The sequence below is a fragment of the Heloderma suspectum genome, chromosome 1 (genome assembly GCF_057233095.1).
Source record: "Heloderma suspectum isolate Gila_16-S chromosome 1, 16-S_ref, whole genome shotgun sequence".
NCBI classification, from domain to species: domain Eukaryota; kingdom Metazoa; phylum Chordata; class Lepidosauria; order Squamata; family Helodermatidae; genus Heloderma; species Heloderma suspectum.
The window spans coordinates 82,224,411-82,243,279 of NC_139458.1; the positions used below are offsets into that span (position 1 = coordinate 82,224,411).

The following is an 18,869-nucleotide window of genomic DNA, read 5'->3' on the forward strand; positions in this document are numbered from 1 at the left end:
TTCCAGAGAGTTTTCTCTTCGCATTAGGTGGCCAAAATATTTCAGCTTCAGCTTCAGTATCTGTCCTTCCAATGAGCAGTCAGGGTTGATTTCCTTTAGGATTGACTGATTTGACCTCCTTGCAGTCCAGGGGACTCGTAAGAGTCTTCTCCAGCACCACAGTTCGAAAGCATTAATTCTTCGGCGCTCAGCCTTCCTTATAGTCCAGCTCTCACAGCCATACATTACTACTGGGAAAACCATAGCTTTGATTAGACGGACCTTTGTCGGCAAGGTGATGTCTCTGCTTCTTACTATGCTGTCTAGGTTTGCCATAGCTTTCCTCCCAAGGAGCAAGCGTCTTTTAATTTCATGGCTACAGTCACCATCTGCGGTGATCTTGGAGCCCAGGAAAGTAAAATCTGTCACTGCTTCCATTTCTTCCCCTTCTATATGCCACGAAGTGATGGGGCCAGATGCCATGATCTTCGTTTTTTTAATGTTGAGTTTCAAACCAGCTTCTGCACTCTCCACTTTCACCCTCAACAAGAGGCTCTTGAGATCCTCTTCGCTTTCTGCCATTAGGGTGGTATCGTCTGCATATCGGAGTTGTTGATAATTCTCCCAGCAATCTTAATTCCGACCTCTGATTCATCCAACCCGGCGTTTTTCATGATGTACTCTGCATAGAAGTTAAATAAGCAGGGTGACAATATGCAGCCTTGTCGTACTCTTTTCCCAATTTTGAACCAATCGGTTGTTCCATGTCTGGTTCTTACTGTTGCTTCTTGACCCTCGTACAGGTTTCTCAGGAGACAGGTAAGGTGGTCTGGTATTCCCATCACTTTAAGAATTTGCCACAGTTTGTTGTGATCCACACAATCACAGGCTTTAGCGTAGTCAATGAAGCAGAAATAGACGTTTTTCTGGAATTCTCTTGCTTTCTCCATGATCCAGAGAAAGTTGGCAATTTGATCTCTAGTTCCTCTGCCTCTTCGAAACCCAGCTTGTACTTCCGGTAGTTCTCGGTTCGCATACTGCTGAAGCCTAGCTTGTAGGATTTTGAGCATCACCTTGCTGGCATGTGAAATGAGCGCAATTGTGCGGTAGTTTGAACACTCTTTGGCATTGCCCTTCTTTGGACTTGGAATGTAAACTGACCTTTTCCTGTCTTGCGGCCATTGTTGAGTGTTCCAAATTTGTTGGCATATTGAGTGCAGCGCTTTAACAGCATCATCTTTTAGGATTTTAAATAGCTCAGCTGGAATACTGTCATCTCCGCTAGCTTTGTTGTTACTAATGCTTCCTAAGGCCCATTTGACTTCACTCTCGAGGATGTCCGGCTCCAGTTCAGTGAACGCACTCTCCTGGCTATCAGGTACATTCAGATCTTTCCTGTATAGTTCTTCTGTGTATTCTTGCCACCTCTTCTTAATCTCATCTGCTTCTGTTAAATCCCTGCCTTCTTTGTCCTTTATCATGCCCGTCTTTGCACAAAACGTTCCCTTGAGATCTCCGATTTTCTTGAAGAGATCTCTAGTCTTTCCCATTCTGTTGTTTTCCTCGATTTCTTTGCATTGTTCATTTACGAAGGCCTTCTTGTCTCTCCTTGCAATTCTCTGGAACTCTGCATTCAGTTGGATATATCTTCCCCTTTCTCCCTTGCTTTTCGCTGCCCTTCTTTCGTGAGCTACTTGTAAAGCCTCATCAGACAGCCACTTGGCTTTCTTGCACTTCTTTTTCTTTGGGATGGATTCCGTTGCTGCCTCCTGAACAATGTTACGGACCTCCGTCCATAGTTCCTCAGGCACTCTGTCTATCAGGTCTAATCCCTGAAATCTATTCCTTACCTCCACTGCATATTCATACGGGATATGCTTTAGGTCATACCTGAATGGTTTAGTGGCTTTCCCTACGTTCTTCAATTTCAGCCGAAATTTTGCAATAAGAAGCTCATGATCTGAGCCACAGTCAGCTCCAGGTCTTGTTTTGACTGACTGTATGGAGCTTCTCCATCTTTGGCTGCAAAGGACATAATCAATCTGATTTCGATATTGACCATCTGGTGATGTCCATGTGTAGAGTCGTCTCTTGTGCTGTTGGAAAACAGTGTTTGCTATGATCAGCGTGTTCTCTTGGCAAAACTCTATTAGTTTTTGTCCTACTTCATTTTGTACACCAAGGCCATGCTTGCCTGTTATCCCAGTGATTTCTTGACTTCCTACTTTAGCATTCCAATCCCCTATGATGAAGACGACATCTTTTTTTGGTGTTAGTTCTAGAAGGTGTTGTAGGTCTTCATAGAACCGATCAACCTCAGCTTCTTCGGCCTCAGTGGTTGGGGCATAGACCTGAATTACTGTGATGTTGAATGGTTTGCCTTGGATTCATACTGAGATCATTCTATCGTTTTTGAGATTGTACCCCAGTACTGCTTTTTCCACCCTTTTGTTGACTATGAGTGCTACTAAGGGATTCTTGCCCACAGTAGTACATATGATGGTCACCTGAATTAAATTCGCCCATGCCTGTCCATTTTAGTTCGCTGATTCCCAAGATGTCGATGTTCAATCTTGCCATCTCATGTTTGACCACCTCCAGCTTACCTTGATTCATTGATCTGACATTCCAGGTTCCTAAACAGTATTGTTCTTTACAGCATCGGATTTTATTTTCACCACCAGACACATCCACAGCTGAGGGTCCTTTCGGCTTTGGCCCAGCTGCTTCACTCTTTCTGGCGCTACTTGGAAATACCCTCTGCTCTTCCCCAGTAGTATATTGGACACCTTCCGACCTGAGGGGCTCATCTTCCGGCGTCATCTCTTTTAGCCTTGTGATACGTTCCATGGGGTTTTCTTGGCAAGAATACTGGAGTGGGTTGCCATTTCCTTCTCCAGTGGACCACATTTTGTCAGAACTCTCTGCCATGACCTGTCCGTCTTGGGTGGCCCTGCACGGCATAGCTTATGGCTTCCCTGAGTTACGCAAGCCCCTTCGCCACAACAAGGCAGTGATCCATGAAGGGGCACAGCACAATAGCAGTCTGCAAAGATGCATCGATACCTCATGCCCAGCCTAGGATGTGCAGAGCACATTTTCTGCTGACCTAAGGACCTGGAGATTAGAGTAACAATTGGCTAACTGGATTCCCTGGGGGCACATTGTGCAAATGAAATGGCTTCCCAATTGGGTGGGCAGTGCGCATAGGAACCAAAAATGCTATAGGTAGTACTGCCTCTTTATGACAGAGTTTGAGAAATCCTCCCTCAATGACAATTCAGTGGGGAGAGAGCCACATAAGCCTTGATCTTGTCTCAGGTCAATGATCCTATGATGGTATGGCTGATACTATGTCCTGTAACAGCGTTGCCTGCGTGGATATGCAGCCAGAGCTGGTATCTGGCATGTCACATACCTTCTGTAGCTACGTGCCAAGTGAGGATAATAGTCAAGTATCTAAGTAGTGCTAGTCTATGAAAGCATATGCCACAGTAAATTACTTTGTGCCACAAGATTCCCCTGTCATATATACTTCAGAAAATTTCACAATGACACTCCTTGCAAGACTATAATGTTGTTAACAATGCAATGGGTTCTACACTGAGCAAAACAGCAAAGTACATCTGAATAATGAACACTGTCTCTGCTACAGAAAAGCTGTGTGATCTTCAAGAAACTATTTTATCTCTTGATACCTGAATAAAACCTATCTAGTTATCATGAAACCATAACTACTTGAACATGATATAAAACAAAAAGAGGCATTAACATATTTTACCTAAGCTGTGGTGGGAAATAGTACATATGTCTGCTTGCCAAAATGAAGTTTCACAAATCAGAATTTGACCAAGATACCGATCATGTAAATACTTTTATATAATTTTAAGAGAACACTGGAAGAATGAACACAACTAGCAGTTAGTATTTTTAATGGAAAAGTAGGGTATAAACCTAACAAATAAAGTTGTAATACATTACACAGTTCTCAGTGATCAACTGATACAGAACAGAGCTGGTGTGTGAATTTCAGATTATTTCTTCTTCTTCATAGAGGATCACCCAACATCATCAAAATGGAGAGATGTTTGTAGCTATGAGCTTGACAGGAGCTCTTGGGTTCTATCCTTGAGAGTCAGTGTGGTGTAGTAGTGAAAGTGTTGGACTGGGAGCTGGAAGATCCAGGTTCTGGTCCCTACGTAGCCATGGAAGCTCACTTGGGTGACTTCGGGCCAGTCACAGACTCTCAGCCCAACCTACCTCACAGGGCTGTCGTTGTGAGGATAAAATGGAGAGGAGGATAAAATGGAGAGGAGGAGGATAATGTAAGCCGCCTTGGGTTCTTTGCAAGAGGAAAAAAGGTGGGATATAAATGCAATAAATAAATATCCCTGGAAGTCTCAGTTATTCAGAGAGTCAACTTTCTTGCATACTTTTTAATTATATTTTTCTCTTGATGAAAACCAACATACATAAACTGCAGCATTTCTAAGAACTTATGAAGTAAAGGATGGCATTCCAGCAAAATTCAGACATGTTTCTCTGTGATGGCCTATTTATTATCTATTTTAGACATATTTGTGCTTTTCTGCATGGTGATTATTTCTTCAGGGCCAATTCTACTCTAGGCCCTTAACTTCGGCTGTTTTTAGTGCCTCTTTTCTGCAAAACTATAATAGGCCTGCTGCCTATCACAAAGTAAAACTTTAATGGGATTTATTTTAGTCCAGATATATGAATCACTTCCTGGTTTCACTCTTTTGTATTAATAAGCAAATGACGGGGTCTTCAAGGGATAGTAGTCACCAATCATATGCAGGAAAAAGGGGAATTATCACCTTTGTCAGCAAAGGAGGTACTACAAGTGAGTAACCAGTGTGTGTGTGCACGCGCACACACGCTATGTGGGTGAGGAGACAGGAGCCACCCCTGCAGAAAACACAAGCACCCAAGCTTATAGTACCCATCACCTCCTTTCTGCCAACTGCAAGCTCCCAGTTTTTAGAGCATGGGAAGGGGAGAAAGAAAGGAAAGACAGGTGAAGCTTAAGCCCTCTTTAGTTCCTCAACTGAATACTTCATGGCTTCATGCTCTTTTTCTTTCTGCTTTTGCCAGGCTGTTGGATTACATTGTCACAATTTCAAATGCAAAGGGAGACTAAGCAGCTCTATGTATGTGCATGTCTTCCCTGAAATATGGAAATTTACATTACAGTGGTGGTCATTTGCTATCAGAGATTGCATGCATTAAATGTATAAATGGGAAATGGGAACCTTTAACAAACCCTGCACAAAAAATCTGGCTTCTATTGTATTAGGGTCTGCTATCTTGATCTCTTTGAAATCAGTTCCTAAAGCCAAGAATATACTCTGATACTGCCTTCCCCAAGCTGGTGCCCTCCAGATGGCCATGCTGGCTGATGGGAGTTGTCATCCAACACATCTTAAGAGGACCAAGTTGGGGAAGTCTACTCTGACGCAACCACATTCTCACTGCTGTGAGACCTAGGATTTGAAGGTTACAGGATGAAGCAAATACACATTAAAATAACTAGTTACACTGATATTGTGGAAGGCACAATGTTGTTCTAATAAGACATCTTAAACCTTCTCAGCAATAATGTACTTTGTGTTACTTTCTTTGGCTGCAATCCTGTACCTACTTACTAGGAGTATGCCCGACGGAATGCAATGGGATTTATTTCTGAGTAAGACATGTATATGACTATACTGTTTGTTCTTCATTCTGGCAACTCTACTCTTTTCCTCCTTGTTGAAAAATAAACGGAAATAATGGTGGTTAAGGAATAGGTAACCCTGATCCATATAGTATTTTGTTGGAAAGACAAGATAATATGTTGGTCATGTCTCAGGGCAGTGATGGCAACACAGAATCTTCACAAGGTTCTAGACTATCAGCAATACTTTGTGATGCCCAGATTATTCACTCTGAATAGGCTCTTTGCTTTGGTTCAGAAGGAACTCAGTGGTACCATGGGGTTTATATACAGGAAGTCCCAGATTTAATACCTAGTAAAAAGGAACTCAAGTACCTGTGAAAAACCTCTGCCTAACAACCTAGAAAGCTCTTGCAGTTCAGGGTAGGCAATACTGAGCTAGAAGCAACTCCCTATGAGATAATTCTATATTTCATAATGCTTTCCAATTAATGTTAGCATTTCTTTTTCCAGCACAAACTGCTTGAAAGACACAAAATCTTAAGAAGGATCCTGCTTAACATTCAAAATAAAAGTCAGACTCACAAACTGTTTAAGAATCTGCTCCCCATTTGCTTATCTACTCATATTTTCAGAGGAGCAGTTGCCCTGGCAACAATTGCATCACCATCTCCCAAGAGGAACAGGGAACACTAGCCAGAGCTCCAAGTTAGGTGTTGACACTTTCAGGAAACATAATTATCCTTGAATTCAAGTCCTGTCACATCTACTGAATGCCACCTCACCATTAGCCTTTCTTGGGCCCAGAGGATTGACTGAGGTCACCACGGCACCAGTAAAGATAAGGATACAAGGTCTCAGCCTGGTTGGTGCCTGGATGAGAGGCTACATGGGACCTCAAACTAAGCTGTTCTGAGCTTCCTGAAGGAAAAACAGGATAAATGTAATAAACAAAACAGAACTTTATTCACCAACATGAAAAACTGACTATATAATACAAGTTAGACCTGCAACAAAATATTGCAGTGTGGAGTGTTCCTCTTGTACACAGTTCCAGTCAGTCAGCCATGGCATCCTGCATAATTATTTCTTTTCCCCTCCCAGCTGGTTTTCTGTCCCCTCCCCACCCCACCCCACCCCACCCCACCCCAACCCACCCCACCCCAGTCAGTCAGTCTTCTGCAGGCACTGAGCACACTCATTCCTCATTGGGCCGGTTTGGGGGAAAGGGGTGAACTGCACTGTTAAATTTAAGATTTCAGTGGACTTCAGCATGCTTACATTGTGTTAGATTGTGGCCTCAACAGTTAGAAAAGTCTTGCATTACTTCGGGCTCATTGTTGACTGAAAGATTTAGAAATGTCTCAAGATCACATGGTCATATCACATGATGAGGACAAAGTAAAAACTGGCAGCATGACCCCGAAATGCCCACATGAGGTAATAATTGTTAATGAAAACGGGCCTTGTGTTGTTAGAACTCTTTGGACACTGTTGCTTTACATAATTAACAACCAATTTCAAACACAACTGGAGTCAAGCTTATCAGCATTGCTATAAATAAAAATCTATTTGCAAAAGTTCATACAATAAAAGCAAATACATTATAGATATAATCATTCAACACCACATATGTTCAAAACTAGCATTGCAGCTGGATTTAAACCTAAGGTGATGCACATGCAATGTCATATTTTGATGACATCATTTAAAAAAAAAATTTAGTGGATTTTTAAGCCAACTTTCAAGATACATTATTCTCCCAAGGTGGTTTACAATAGTCTGTAAAACAACAAAATAACACCAGAACAACCAGTATTAAAATACTAACACATAGTATGAACACACAGAGAAAACACAATAGAACATAAATAAGTAAATTAAATATGATAAAAACAACTGCAGCAAATAAAACCAGTAAAACAGTGGCAACCAGTAAAACAGTTACAGCACCACAAATAATCCAAAAGCTGACTGGAATAAAAAGGATTTAAGAACTCACTTAAAAGTCAAAAAAGAGGGGGGGCAAACATATTTCCCTCAAGAGGGTATTCCAGAGGTGTGGAGCCACCACACAAAAGGCCCTGGTACATGACAGCCTAACATCTCTTGCAAATGGACCAGAAAGCAGGGTCTCAGGTGCCGATCTTAACACTCAGACAGGTACATAAGATTGCAGGTGATCCTTCAGATAGCTTGGTCCCAAACCATTTAGGGCTTTAAAGGTTAATACCAGCACCTTAAATTTGGGCTCGGAAATGACTAGGTAGCCAATGTAACTGAAACAGAATAGGTGTAATATAATCAAAATGCCTAGCTCTTGCAAGCATCCGCATTGCCACATTCTACACCAATCAAAGCTTCCAAACCATCTTTATGTAGCATACATTACAGTAATCCAGCCTGGATGTAACCAATGCATGTGTCACCAAGGTGAGATCTGCCTTTTCTAGATAAGGCTACAGTTGGTGAATCAGCCAAAGCTGGTAAAAAGCATTTCTGGCCACTAATGACACCTATACCTCCATAGGGAGCACTCACTCCAGGAGTACTCTTAAATTATGTACTTAGCCCTTTAGGAGGAGGGCAACCCCATGGAGGACCAGTTATACTCCACCATCCAGATGAGCCGATTTCCCAACCTGCAACACTTCCATCTTGCCTGGATTAAGTTTCAGTTTGCCCTCATCCATCCCAAAGCTGCTCCCAGGCTCCTGTTCAATATTTCCACCAAGATTAAAAGGTGGAGAAGAGAGGTAAAGCTGTGCATCATCTGCATACCGATGACACTTCAGCCCACACCTCTGGATGACTCATCCAAGTTTCATGTTGATTTTAAAAAGCATGGAGGACAAGGTAGAACACTGAGGCACCACAAAGGTCAATGGCCAATGGGAGGAATAGCAGATCCCAACATCACCTTCTGGACTCTACCCTGGTTGAAAGCTAGAATGGAATGGATCTAAATGATTCGTTTCCTCCGAGGCCACCTATACAATCAAGATTTTCTTTTCAGAGCAAAAAAGTGGGTACTGAAAATTTTATGCCTGGAAAGAAGCAGTCTTCATGACCAGATTGTCCTTACTACCAGTGTTCCATGCATGAGATCCCTTACCTACTCCAACGCATACAAAACCCGTGAAGATGTGTGTGTATCTGAGGTGCAAGAGGCAATTTATTACCTGAAGGGGGAAGGCTGAGGTGATGGCGCGGGGTCTCATTCCGGGTAAGAGCCCAGAGGCTATACTAGCCCCTCTGCATGGCCAACCCCAGGTGGGGCTTCGAGAAATCTTGATTCAGAGGGCGGGAAAGTGCCTCTTCCTCCTCCTCGTGTGGATCTTCCCGATTTTCAGATGGCGGAGGGGCCAACGTCTTCTGCGGAAGGGTCTTCTCAGTAACCCAACGAAGAAACCTTAACTCTAAGGAACCCAGGCTAGAGGGCTACCCAGTTCTCGCCTCCGCTCTCACCGGGCGGAATTACAATGCTGCCCAATTCCCGCGTAGGACAAAGCTTTTCGCAGCCCAGTCTCGGGAGCGAGGGGTGCCAACTCCTAGTCGCCTGTTTCCACCAGGAAGACGAACAACGGCGGCGGGGGGGGATGTAGTGGCGGTGGGCTTTAGCCCTAAGGCTAAAGGCCAGTACCCGGGCCCTGCTCCCGCCGGGATCTCTCCCGAGCGCTTGGTCCTCCCCAGTGGGGTGGAAATGACCGAGGCTGGCCCACGAATGGGGACTCCGGCTCTGTCGAGGAAGCCCCTACGCGAGCGAGGCCTGCACCGAAAGAAAGGGCGCCCGCTCTGTCCGCCCTGCGACCCGGCCTCTCCGTCAGACGCCGCAGCGAGGCGGAGGTGCCTCAAGACCGCAGCCTCCCCTAATCTCCCGCGGCTGCTGCCGTCTCCGCCGCCATTCCTGCTGTTTGTTTTCATCCGCTTCGGACAAGCGAGGCAGCCGGCTGCACATCCGTGGCGGCACTTTCCGCGCGAAGAGAACGCGACTAGCCTTCCTTTTCTCTCCCCGCGGAGACTTGCTTCCCCACCCCCGGAAGCTAGCTAGGCCTCAGCCTTTAATATTGGCGGCAGGCGGGGCTGGGGGAGCTCCCAGCTCCGACAGACAGGCCCGTCTCGGGAGGAATCTGCGTTTGGGAAAGAGCAGGCTGGGCGCCGTGAGGGGGGACCGGAGCTCCGCCTCGCTGTCGAGGGACACCGGGACCGGCTCCCCTTGCGCCACAGGGGTAAATCTGGGGCTCGGAGAGGGAGGTGAACACGTAGCATTTTTTTCCCCACGCCACAAAACAGGGTCGATGTCTCCCCCCCAGCCCTCAGTCGCCCCGCTCCGAACCTGGTAGCTCCTGCCAAACGCCCCCGCCCCCGACATTCCCAGGTGACTCCTAAGCAGACTCCTCGCCCCTCTGTCTGCTCCTCATCCCAACAAGTTCCTCTACTGGGGTTGCGAGATGCTTTGTTTAAAGGATCCTCCTGCACTGGGGATGCCAGTTAGCTCATCCCTGTTGCAGGGTGGCTCATTTTTAAGATAATTTCCAGAGGGCTAGCCATGTTAGGCTTTTGCAGCGAAAGTAACAGAGTTTTGTGGTATCTTTAAACAGCTTCTGCCTTAATAAATGTATTAGTCTCTATGGTGCCACGGGACACTATCATTTTGAAATGTTAAACTCTCTCCGAGTTTTCCCTTCTCCAGGAGCATCTCTTATCCTCGCTCCCCACGTTAGTAGTGTCACATATTCATGTTTCTTTAACATTCTTCTCTCGCTAGCACTCCTTTACCTTCCATCCTCAATACTTTCTTTAGAAAAGTGGTTCTTAGTGGCTCAACCTAGAAGCATATCTGGGAGCTTGAAAGCAACACATTGTTTCAAATAAAACAGAATGGCCAACTTCTGTATTCTTGGTGGCCACTCTATTCTTCAAACTGGTCTTGGGCTAGAAGTGTATTTTGCTGCATAACTGATTCCCCTAATAAAGCTGCTGCCATCTAGTATTAGGACTGTCATGGTAACGGATCATATGTGCTCTGGCATAGTTACCTTCAAATATATAGATTACATATTACATAAAACATCCCAAAGATTTAATATTGAAGTTGGGAATATCTCTGCTTTTTATAAAGCTTAAAATAGGTTTAGTTTCCTTACAAGTGTAACTGTTGACATGCTTTTAAAACACATTGATTAAAATTCAGTAAGACCATCACGGGCTAGAAAAATGGTTTAGGGTCTTACATGCCACCAATTGGCCATCTCTGAAATAAGGTAAATACCTTTCCCACAGTGCACACTGGGAATCCAGGGACATTGCAATGTACAGAGAAAGGCTCCCCAAAAGATATAGTTTGGTTAGATGGGCCTGTGTGCATTACAAGACAGAACAGGACATAGACACTGACATGTCTGAGGTATACACAGTTCCTCACACATTCCATCAATTTCCCTCAAAATGTTGTTATGGATATTAAGAACACATCAGTTACAATAGTTAATTGTGGGCGTAACAATTAGCAGTTTCACATCAGAAGGAGTTTTCTAAATAGATGTTCCGGCTTATCCGTTACTGACACAGGGTAATCTGCTACACATATGTCAGTTTCCATTACTTTTGTGTTAGCGTTCCTCTTTAATGGTAATCACTTGGTAGCAGGAGCCTGTGTTTAAGTTGGGACTTTTCCTGGCAATGGGTGTATTTCTGTTATATATAATGCTCAGTCATCACTCGCTTTCTGTAGGCCCTTTCCTTCAGCACACACTTCAGTTGTGGAGAAATTTGACATTGGACCCAGGGGCAAGCGGGATATTGGGAAGAGAGTGGCCACTAGTAAGGGGGGGCTGCTTTTTCAGGATCGTATCAGGGTGAAAACTCGTACCAGTTTGAAGAGGGTTAGACTTTTCCTGTATAATCTGTTATGCATCCACAGGATGAGTGAAAGGACACATTAAGAATCAATAGCCACAGCAGTTGGCTTTGGATGTTTCTGTGCCTTCACATGATTCTCGTGTTTATTTTTGGCATAACTGCAGATTAAGATTTTGGGCTACATTCAGCATTGCGTGAGCAAACTTCCATTTGCGCAGTGGAATTTTCCTGTCCTCTTCCCTCCTGTAGCCCCCATGAACTTCCAAAATCTTCTCCAGAGGGTCCCTCAACCCTCCAACACAGATTTGGGGAGGCTGCAAGGGGGAGGGGCAATTATCTTTGCCAACAGTTGTTAATCTGTTGACAAATAGAAATGGATTTCATAAATTGTATGGTAGTGCATGGCCTCTGCTGCACAGATAGTAACCAGGCAATCATGTGATAGAGCGAATTAAGAGTTTAAAGTATTTGGGTATCCCGTTCTCTTCCCAGAATACTTAGAAAACTGTTTACATTAAAACTGGAAGCTGTTAGTACATTGGAAGTAGTCTTATGCTGTTATTACCAGCATGTAAAATTTCCAAAGCCATGTGCATACAAAAATGCTTTATGGGATAGAACTGTGGGAGCTATATAACATTAATGATCTTAAGATCATAATGCAAAACAAATTTTAAGAGCCTTGTTGAGTCTACCTACACATACTTCCACAGCTTTAATCAGAATAAGTTTGGTTTCCATTCAGTTACATCTAGAGCAAAGTATTTATTCCCAATAAATTAGCCCAAACTACAGCTTTCAGAGAATTATAGGTTCTCTATACTCTTTCTTTATGAAAAACCTTCAGAAAGGGTATGCCTGTCTAGAAGCTTTTGGCTGCCTACCATAATTAATTGGCTCCATCACTGTGGTTTTTTAGAGGACCAATTGAGACTTTTTGTGTGTACAGCAAAAGAACTAATAAGACATATTGGGCCAGTTGTATGACATGACAACCCACCATTATTATTTATTTAATAATAAATTATTAATTTATTGGGTTATTTAATCTGCAGGGGGGCGGGGGCGGCTAACATTTTGCATATCCAGCCCTAGACCAGACCATGGCTTATATGGGGGTTTAACCCTCATGTAACCCATGCTCACTGGGTTTGTACGACACAACAACCCCTGAGTGGGGGTTGGATATGCAAAATGGCACTGTGGGTGTTGCAGCTTGCCATGGGTTAAATAACCTACAAAAAAAGTGCCATGTCATGTGAACCAGGTCACTGTATGATACTATTGTGAGAGAAGGGGTTAACAATCAAACCTTGTCCACACGTTCTGAAACCAACCTATGAGTATATGAGAAGGGAAAAATACATATTTGATACAGGAAAGAGCAGGTAATGCAAATTACTTTTTAACTTTCATTCTCTTTTCAGCAACTGAACCCAAAAGAACAGATAGCTTCTCTAGTACAGATATAACTGTAGCCTTACAGGTTATATCTGATGTCAAAGTGGCCCTTCTGTTGCCATTTGATTAGACTCCTACTTACCTCCTTTCTATTCTAATTACAGGGAGTCATTGGCAGACAGGGGGGAAATCAGGATAGAAAGAAATAGTACTTATTTTGTTTAAAGTTCAGTTTTGCAAGATTGGAACTCCCTTTGGTTCCCACAACAACAGCTCCTCTCAGACAGTGTGTGACGGACTTGCTTAATAATGGAGGAGAGCAGATGGGTGGTGCCTCTCTGATTATGTAGCATGCTCTTGTAGGTGCATAGTTTCATTACATGTACATATTCTAGACTTCCCAGAGTTTTAGATTTTGTATATGCTGAAAGAAAGAAAAAACTATCCTGGGAATATTGAGGGAGTACAAAGTTCATAGACAAGAGTTACAACAAAGTAACTCTCAGTTTTTCAGTGCTGCATGTTTCTAAGAATAACACTAACTTAAGTATCATTGATTCACACCCTCATGCCTAGTACACTTTAATTAATTTTATACACCAACGCAGAAAAGAGAAACAAACTTTCCTAAACGTGCTTAGCTGGTTCAGAGAGAACATAAACATGACACTAATTGCATGTGGAATATGTACTCTACAATTATACGGTTGCATATGACCCAGGTCAATACTAATTGTGCGTTCTTGCACTCTGAATTACGTCCCATGGCCCTGTGCAAAATTATACATAGCTTCAAAAATTTTCCACTGTAACTTTGCCAGAACCATGACCATGATTCATTGGACCTTTGGCTGAAATTAACAGCAGAATCCCATGGAGATCTCATTCCCATCTTGCCAGTAAAGCTTTATCTGGTAGGATTTAGGAATGTTAATAGAACTGTGGGAAAGTTTATTATATTTCTCTTGCTTGTGTTTTGTGAATTGCATGTTCAGTCTCACATCACCTGGAGTTAATATGCAGTAAAATCAGAGCGTACATTTATGAATTCATTTTGAAATCCCATTCACAAATAGTGCTACTTAAGCCAATGGGTGTATTCGTGCTTAACTGAACTAGGATGAAGATGGCAGTAGGGAAATGTAAAATATTTTCAGCTACGTACTAAATTTCCTTATTTTGGCTCCAATGCAGGTGAGTACAGAGAAGATCAACCCATCATGGCTGTTCCCATAGCAGTTCTTGATTGTGATCTCTTGCTCTATGGTCGTGGACATAGAACACTTGACCGCTTCAAGCTGGAGGATGTCACTGATGAGTATCTGCTGTCTATGTATGGCTTCCCACGTCAATTCATTTACTTTCTGGTGGATCTTCTGGGTGCCAACCTTTCTCGTCCTACCCAACGATCCAGGGCCATCAGCCCAGAGACACAAATTCTTGCTGCATTAGGTTTTTACACTTCTGGTTCTTTCCAGACTCGCATGGGAGATGCCATTGGCATCAGCCAGGCCTCTATGAGCCGTTGTGTTGCCAATGTTACTGAGGCCCTGGTGGAGAGGGCCTCTCAATTCATTCATTTCCCAGAGGATGAAGTTTCAGTGCAACATCTGAAAGATGACTTTTATGGGCTAGCAGGTATGCCAGGGGTACTAGGACTGGTTGATTGTAACCATGTAGCAATAAAGGCACCCAATGCTGAGGACTTGTCGTATGTGAATCGAAAGGGCCTTCATTCTTTAAACTGCCTGATGGTGTGTGATGCCAGAGGAATGCTACTAAGCGCAGAAACACACTGGCCAGGCAGCCTGCAAGACTGCACTGTGCTGCAACAGTCAGCCCTCAGGAGGCAGTTTGAAGCTGGGATGCACAAAGATGGCTGGCTACTTGGTAAGTTCATTCTGGTGGCTGACCTCTTTGAAAGTCTGTTCTGGTGGAATTTCTGTTTGGTTCACTGATAGCGTACTTATATCACAAAATTCCCTAGACTTTAGTTCTCCCGCTATGAAGATTAAACAAAAAAGGTTGAACAATAAACCTTTAACTCTGATCCCTTTGTTGGATGGCTGACTTCAGATGGATGTCCAATTTTACTATCAGCTACTGGAGATCAGACTAGAATCTTCTGTTCCTATTTGATTTGTGAACTCTCATTTTTGTGTTTGACAGGTGATAGTTCTTTCTTTCTTCGGACTTGGCTAATGACCCCTCTGCATATCCCTGAGACACCTGCAGAGCACAGATATAATATGGCACATTCAGCCACTCACCATGTCATTGAGCGATCATTCAGGACAATTCGATCCCGGTTCCGTTGTCTGGATGGGTCGAAGGGCACGTTGCAATATTCTCCAGAGAAAGCCAGCCACATCATCCTGGCTTGCTGTGTGCTTCATAACATCTCTCTGGAGCATGGACTGGATGTATGGTCATCCCCAACAATGGGACAGATGGAACAGCCAGAGGAAGAATATGAGCATAAGGAATCACTTGACTCTGAAGCTTGTCGGGTTCGTCGGGAATTATTGCTCACTCATTTTAGCTAATATAATGAGATGTACCAAGTTGGATTTAAGAGAAAATGTGGAAGCAAACACAGTAGATCCTGGTTTTCCTTAAAATTTCAGCAAAAGAAAGCAATGGAGATGGGATTATTTATAGGTACTATGGGAGAAAACAGTGCTGAAACAGTCATTTTGTCTTTGGAGAATATTTTGCAACTAATAGAGTATCTTGGTTTCATTGTGCATGTTCCATCTGAGTCCATGAATGCTCAGTATTTCAGTACATTTTATTTTTAATGTTTTGCCTTATTGGAAGATAGTTCATCAAGGGCACAAATATGAGAGCAGAGAGGATAATTGTCCTGGTAAAATGTTGTATGTTTAAGCATTGCAAAATGTGATATAAAAAAATTGTGTACAGGGTAATCAGATTCTAAACCATTAAGTTTAAATAGGGAGCAATCCTATTTGGATTGACGGTCCATCTATCCAGTGCAAGACAGGAGGTGTGGTGAAGAGTGGATCTCCTCCTTGCTCCCCCCCCCCAGCTTTCACAGCTAAATAGCTGATTTCAGCTGTCTAGCTGTAGGACCTCGGAGCTCGGGAAGCGGCAGCTGGACGACACATAGGATGTGTTGTACTGGCATTTCCGCCCACCCCACCCCTGGGAATGCCCCATTTTCGCCACTCCATGCTGCTGTTATGAGTGTGGGGCTGATCCACGCTGCTTATGAGGCAGCGCAGGAGGGGGTGGGAGTCGGTTTCCAGAAACCGACCTATCCTATGGCTGTTTAGCTGCTGACTAGCAGCCATAGGATTGCACCCTAACTGAAACTTATTGGAAACTTGACTTGTACACAGTGATAAACTACATAAGCATTCCTTTTTTCTGCTACATAATTTACCACTCTTGTCTGCCTTTATTAATCTAGCAGCAACTGCACTTCTGAAAGGGAATAGTGCAGAGTCCTTTGTTTCATGTAAAAAATTATAATATTTGTGCTAATGTATATTAGATTTCTCAAAGGGTATGGAAAAGTATTTACAAATGCAAAAATGGAAGGGGAGGCCCAAACGTTTTTGAATAAGGAATATTAATGTGAGATGACAAATATAGGCAAATGAGTTCATAGCTGGTTGCAGTGGTTTAGAACATTACAACAACAAGATGGATTTAAACTCATCAATTTCCCATAGCATAGGAGAGATCCTTTATATTAACATAGACATCTACAACTTTAAAAAGAGCCACAGGAGTAACAACAGAAGAAGGGGGGTTGGGAATGGAGAGAAGAATATGCAATTATTTCCGTTACACATACTTAGGCTTAGTTATGGGAAGTTATTGGACTGGATGTTGTTCCAAAGGGTTTATGGAAAAGGTGGGTTTTAAATAGTGATTTATTACATAAACAGAGAGAAATAATTTTGCATAATCACCTTCAGGCATAATCGACAATTTAGCATCAACATTTTCTTCATTGTAAAGGACGTAACCCAGGCCAGGGGGCCCTGAACCTCTGGGCCCTGGTAAAGTGTTCCCTTTTTAAAATTACATTTCTATACCATTTTTCTGGTTTACAACTTAAACCATTCAAGATGGTTCACAACTTAAAATAATGTCTTATTATTTACAACATATTATCCACACTGTTACAACACTATACTTGCTCAGTGTGCTGAGATCTGAGGAATTAAATACGAAAGCAGGATGCAAGTACATCATATTTGTTATGGTAAGACAGTAATCTGTGCTTTCAGGTTTTAGGGCTAAGCAAGCCAAGTATAATTACACATTTCTAATTAAATGAACATAGAAGAAATAGTGGATATAATTTCACCTTTAAAGACTTTGGAGAAGATTTTATATTAGATATTAAGTAAAACAATATGCTTTGGCCCTGTGTTAATACATAGATTGGAACAGGGGAGGGAAGAACAGCTTGGTAGTCTGCTTTGTGGTCCAGTTAAGACATGGTAAAATGCCCATCATTAAGTGAAAGTGTTTAGGGATTACTTTCCTTATTTTACTGTGCTGTAGCTTGCACCTCCACCTAGGGATACCTGGTTCCCCAATTTTGATTCTTGGGTAGCTGTCTTTCCCTCCCTCACACAGAACTTGAAATGTGGCCAAACAACAGTATTTATTAACATTAACAAATAAGAATAGCATCAACAAACCCATAAATATTACCTAAGTTCAAAACTCCACACTTCCTCCCAAGTCTAGATGTGTCAATATGACTCCGTTCCATTTAATCTTACTCATGGGTAATCCAGGGATGCAGACTGTTATTGTGTGTAGAAGAAAGGCATGTTGTACGGGCCCCTGCCTTCTGTACACACAGACATACTGCACCCCATGAGGTACATGTTGGTTGATATTGGATCACTGAGGATCAGATGTGGTGGGAAGCAGGCAGGATAGTGTCAAATGTATCCCAAAATACAGCTTGTTTATTTTGTCCCATAGAATTCAGTGGGAGCTATTGAGGACTGAGCCAGTTACTATTTACATAGTCTGTCCTCCTCATCCACACAGCTCTACCCAGGATTTCCTTTCTTGATCATGATAGCTAGAGTTATCTGTTTTATTTGTATGCTGCCTAGAATCGCTCTTTTAAGCTTATTTTGTCATTTTATGGTGCTTATTGTGAACTGTCCTGACAGTGCATTTGATGCAGCATAAGTAAATAATAAATAAATAGAATGTGACAGACTAGCGATGCTTGTTGTCATTATTATAATGGGCAGGGAGGAAGATGAGCCTGTATATTATAGAAACATTATGGAGCAAGGTGCAGGATATTGTAGAGTTGGAAACGTTGCAGAAAAGGGTAAGCAAAGAGATGAGGGAGATGGAGCATCTTCCCTGTGAGGAAAGGCTACAAAGTTTGGGGCTTTATAGTTTAGGTGCAGGGAAAGGAACTAATGAACATTGATAAAAACTACGGTGCAGTGAAAATAGAAGTCTGTCTGTATATTTGTCTCTCTCTCAACACTATTGCCCAGGGCCATCCAATCAAACTGATTCAGCAAGCGATTCAGGACAGACTAAACGTAGTACTTCACTCAACACATATTTAATTTGTGGAATCACTTCCACAAGGTGCGTTAGCTTAGATGGCTTTAAAAGGGGATTAGACAAATTCATAGAAGAGAAGTCTATCAGTGGCTATTAACCATGATGGCTATATGGAATCTCTGAGTTCAATGGAAGTACACCACTGAATACCAATTGCTGTGGAGCACCAGTGGGCGAGGGATATTGCCTTCTGGCCTTGCTTGACCACTGTGGGCAATGGGTGTGTATCCAATGTTAGTCTAACTTTAGTCCCATCAGTTGTAATGGGTCTACTCTAAGTAGGACTAAAATTGGGCGCAACCCAGGATGCTGGATTAAATGGACCTTTGGTCTGATCTAGCAGGGCTCTTATGGCAGCATC

The 18,869-nt window shown here is 42.9% G+C and overlaps 2 protein-coding genes across 13 annotated transcripts in view; one reads left to right on the plus strand and one right to left on the minus strand.

Moving 5' to 3' along the window:
- The window catches only part of ATG13 (autophagy related 13), a 39,500-nt gene extending 29,913 nt beyond the window's left edge, over positions 1 to 9,587 (minus strand). For all 11 annotated transcript variants that reach the window (XM_084850099.1, XM_084850134.1, XM_084850150.1 and 8 more), the window contains exon 1: positions 8,839 to 9,587. The gene's annotated coding sequence lies outside the window, so the exon portion shown is untranslated. The remainder of the gene's footprint in view (positions 1 to 8,838) is intronic.
- A 107-nt stretch (positions 9,588 to 9,694) lies between these two features.
- HARBI1 (harbinger transposase derived 1) lies at positions 9,695 to 18,144 on the plus strand. 2 transcript variants are annotated; one of them, XM_084850217.1, is made up of 3 exons: positions 9,695 to 9,910; positions 14,114 to 14,809; positions 15,089 to 18,143. In XM_084850217.1, exons 2-3 carry the CDS (start codon positions 14,140 to 14,142, stop codon positions 15,463 to 15,465), a joined length of 1,047 nt encoding a protein of 348 aa, XP_084706343.1. In that variant the 5' UTR covers positions 9,695 to 9,910; positions 14,114 to 14,139; the 3' UTR covers positions 15,466 to 18,143. The 2 variants fall into 2 exon arrangements, with proteins under 2 accessions (XP_084706343.1, XP_084706354.1); XM_084850228.1 differs by having other exon boundaries at positions 9,730 to 9,885; positions 15,089 to 18,144.
- The last annotated feature ends 725 nt before the right edge of the window (positions 18,145 to 18,869 follow it).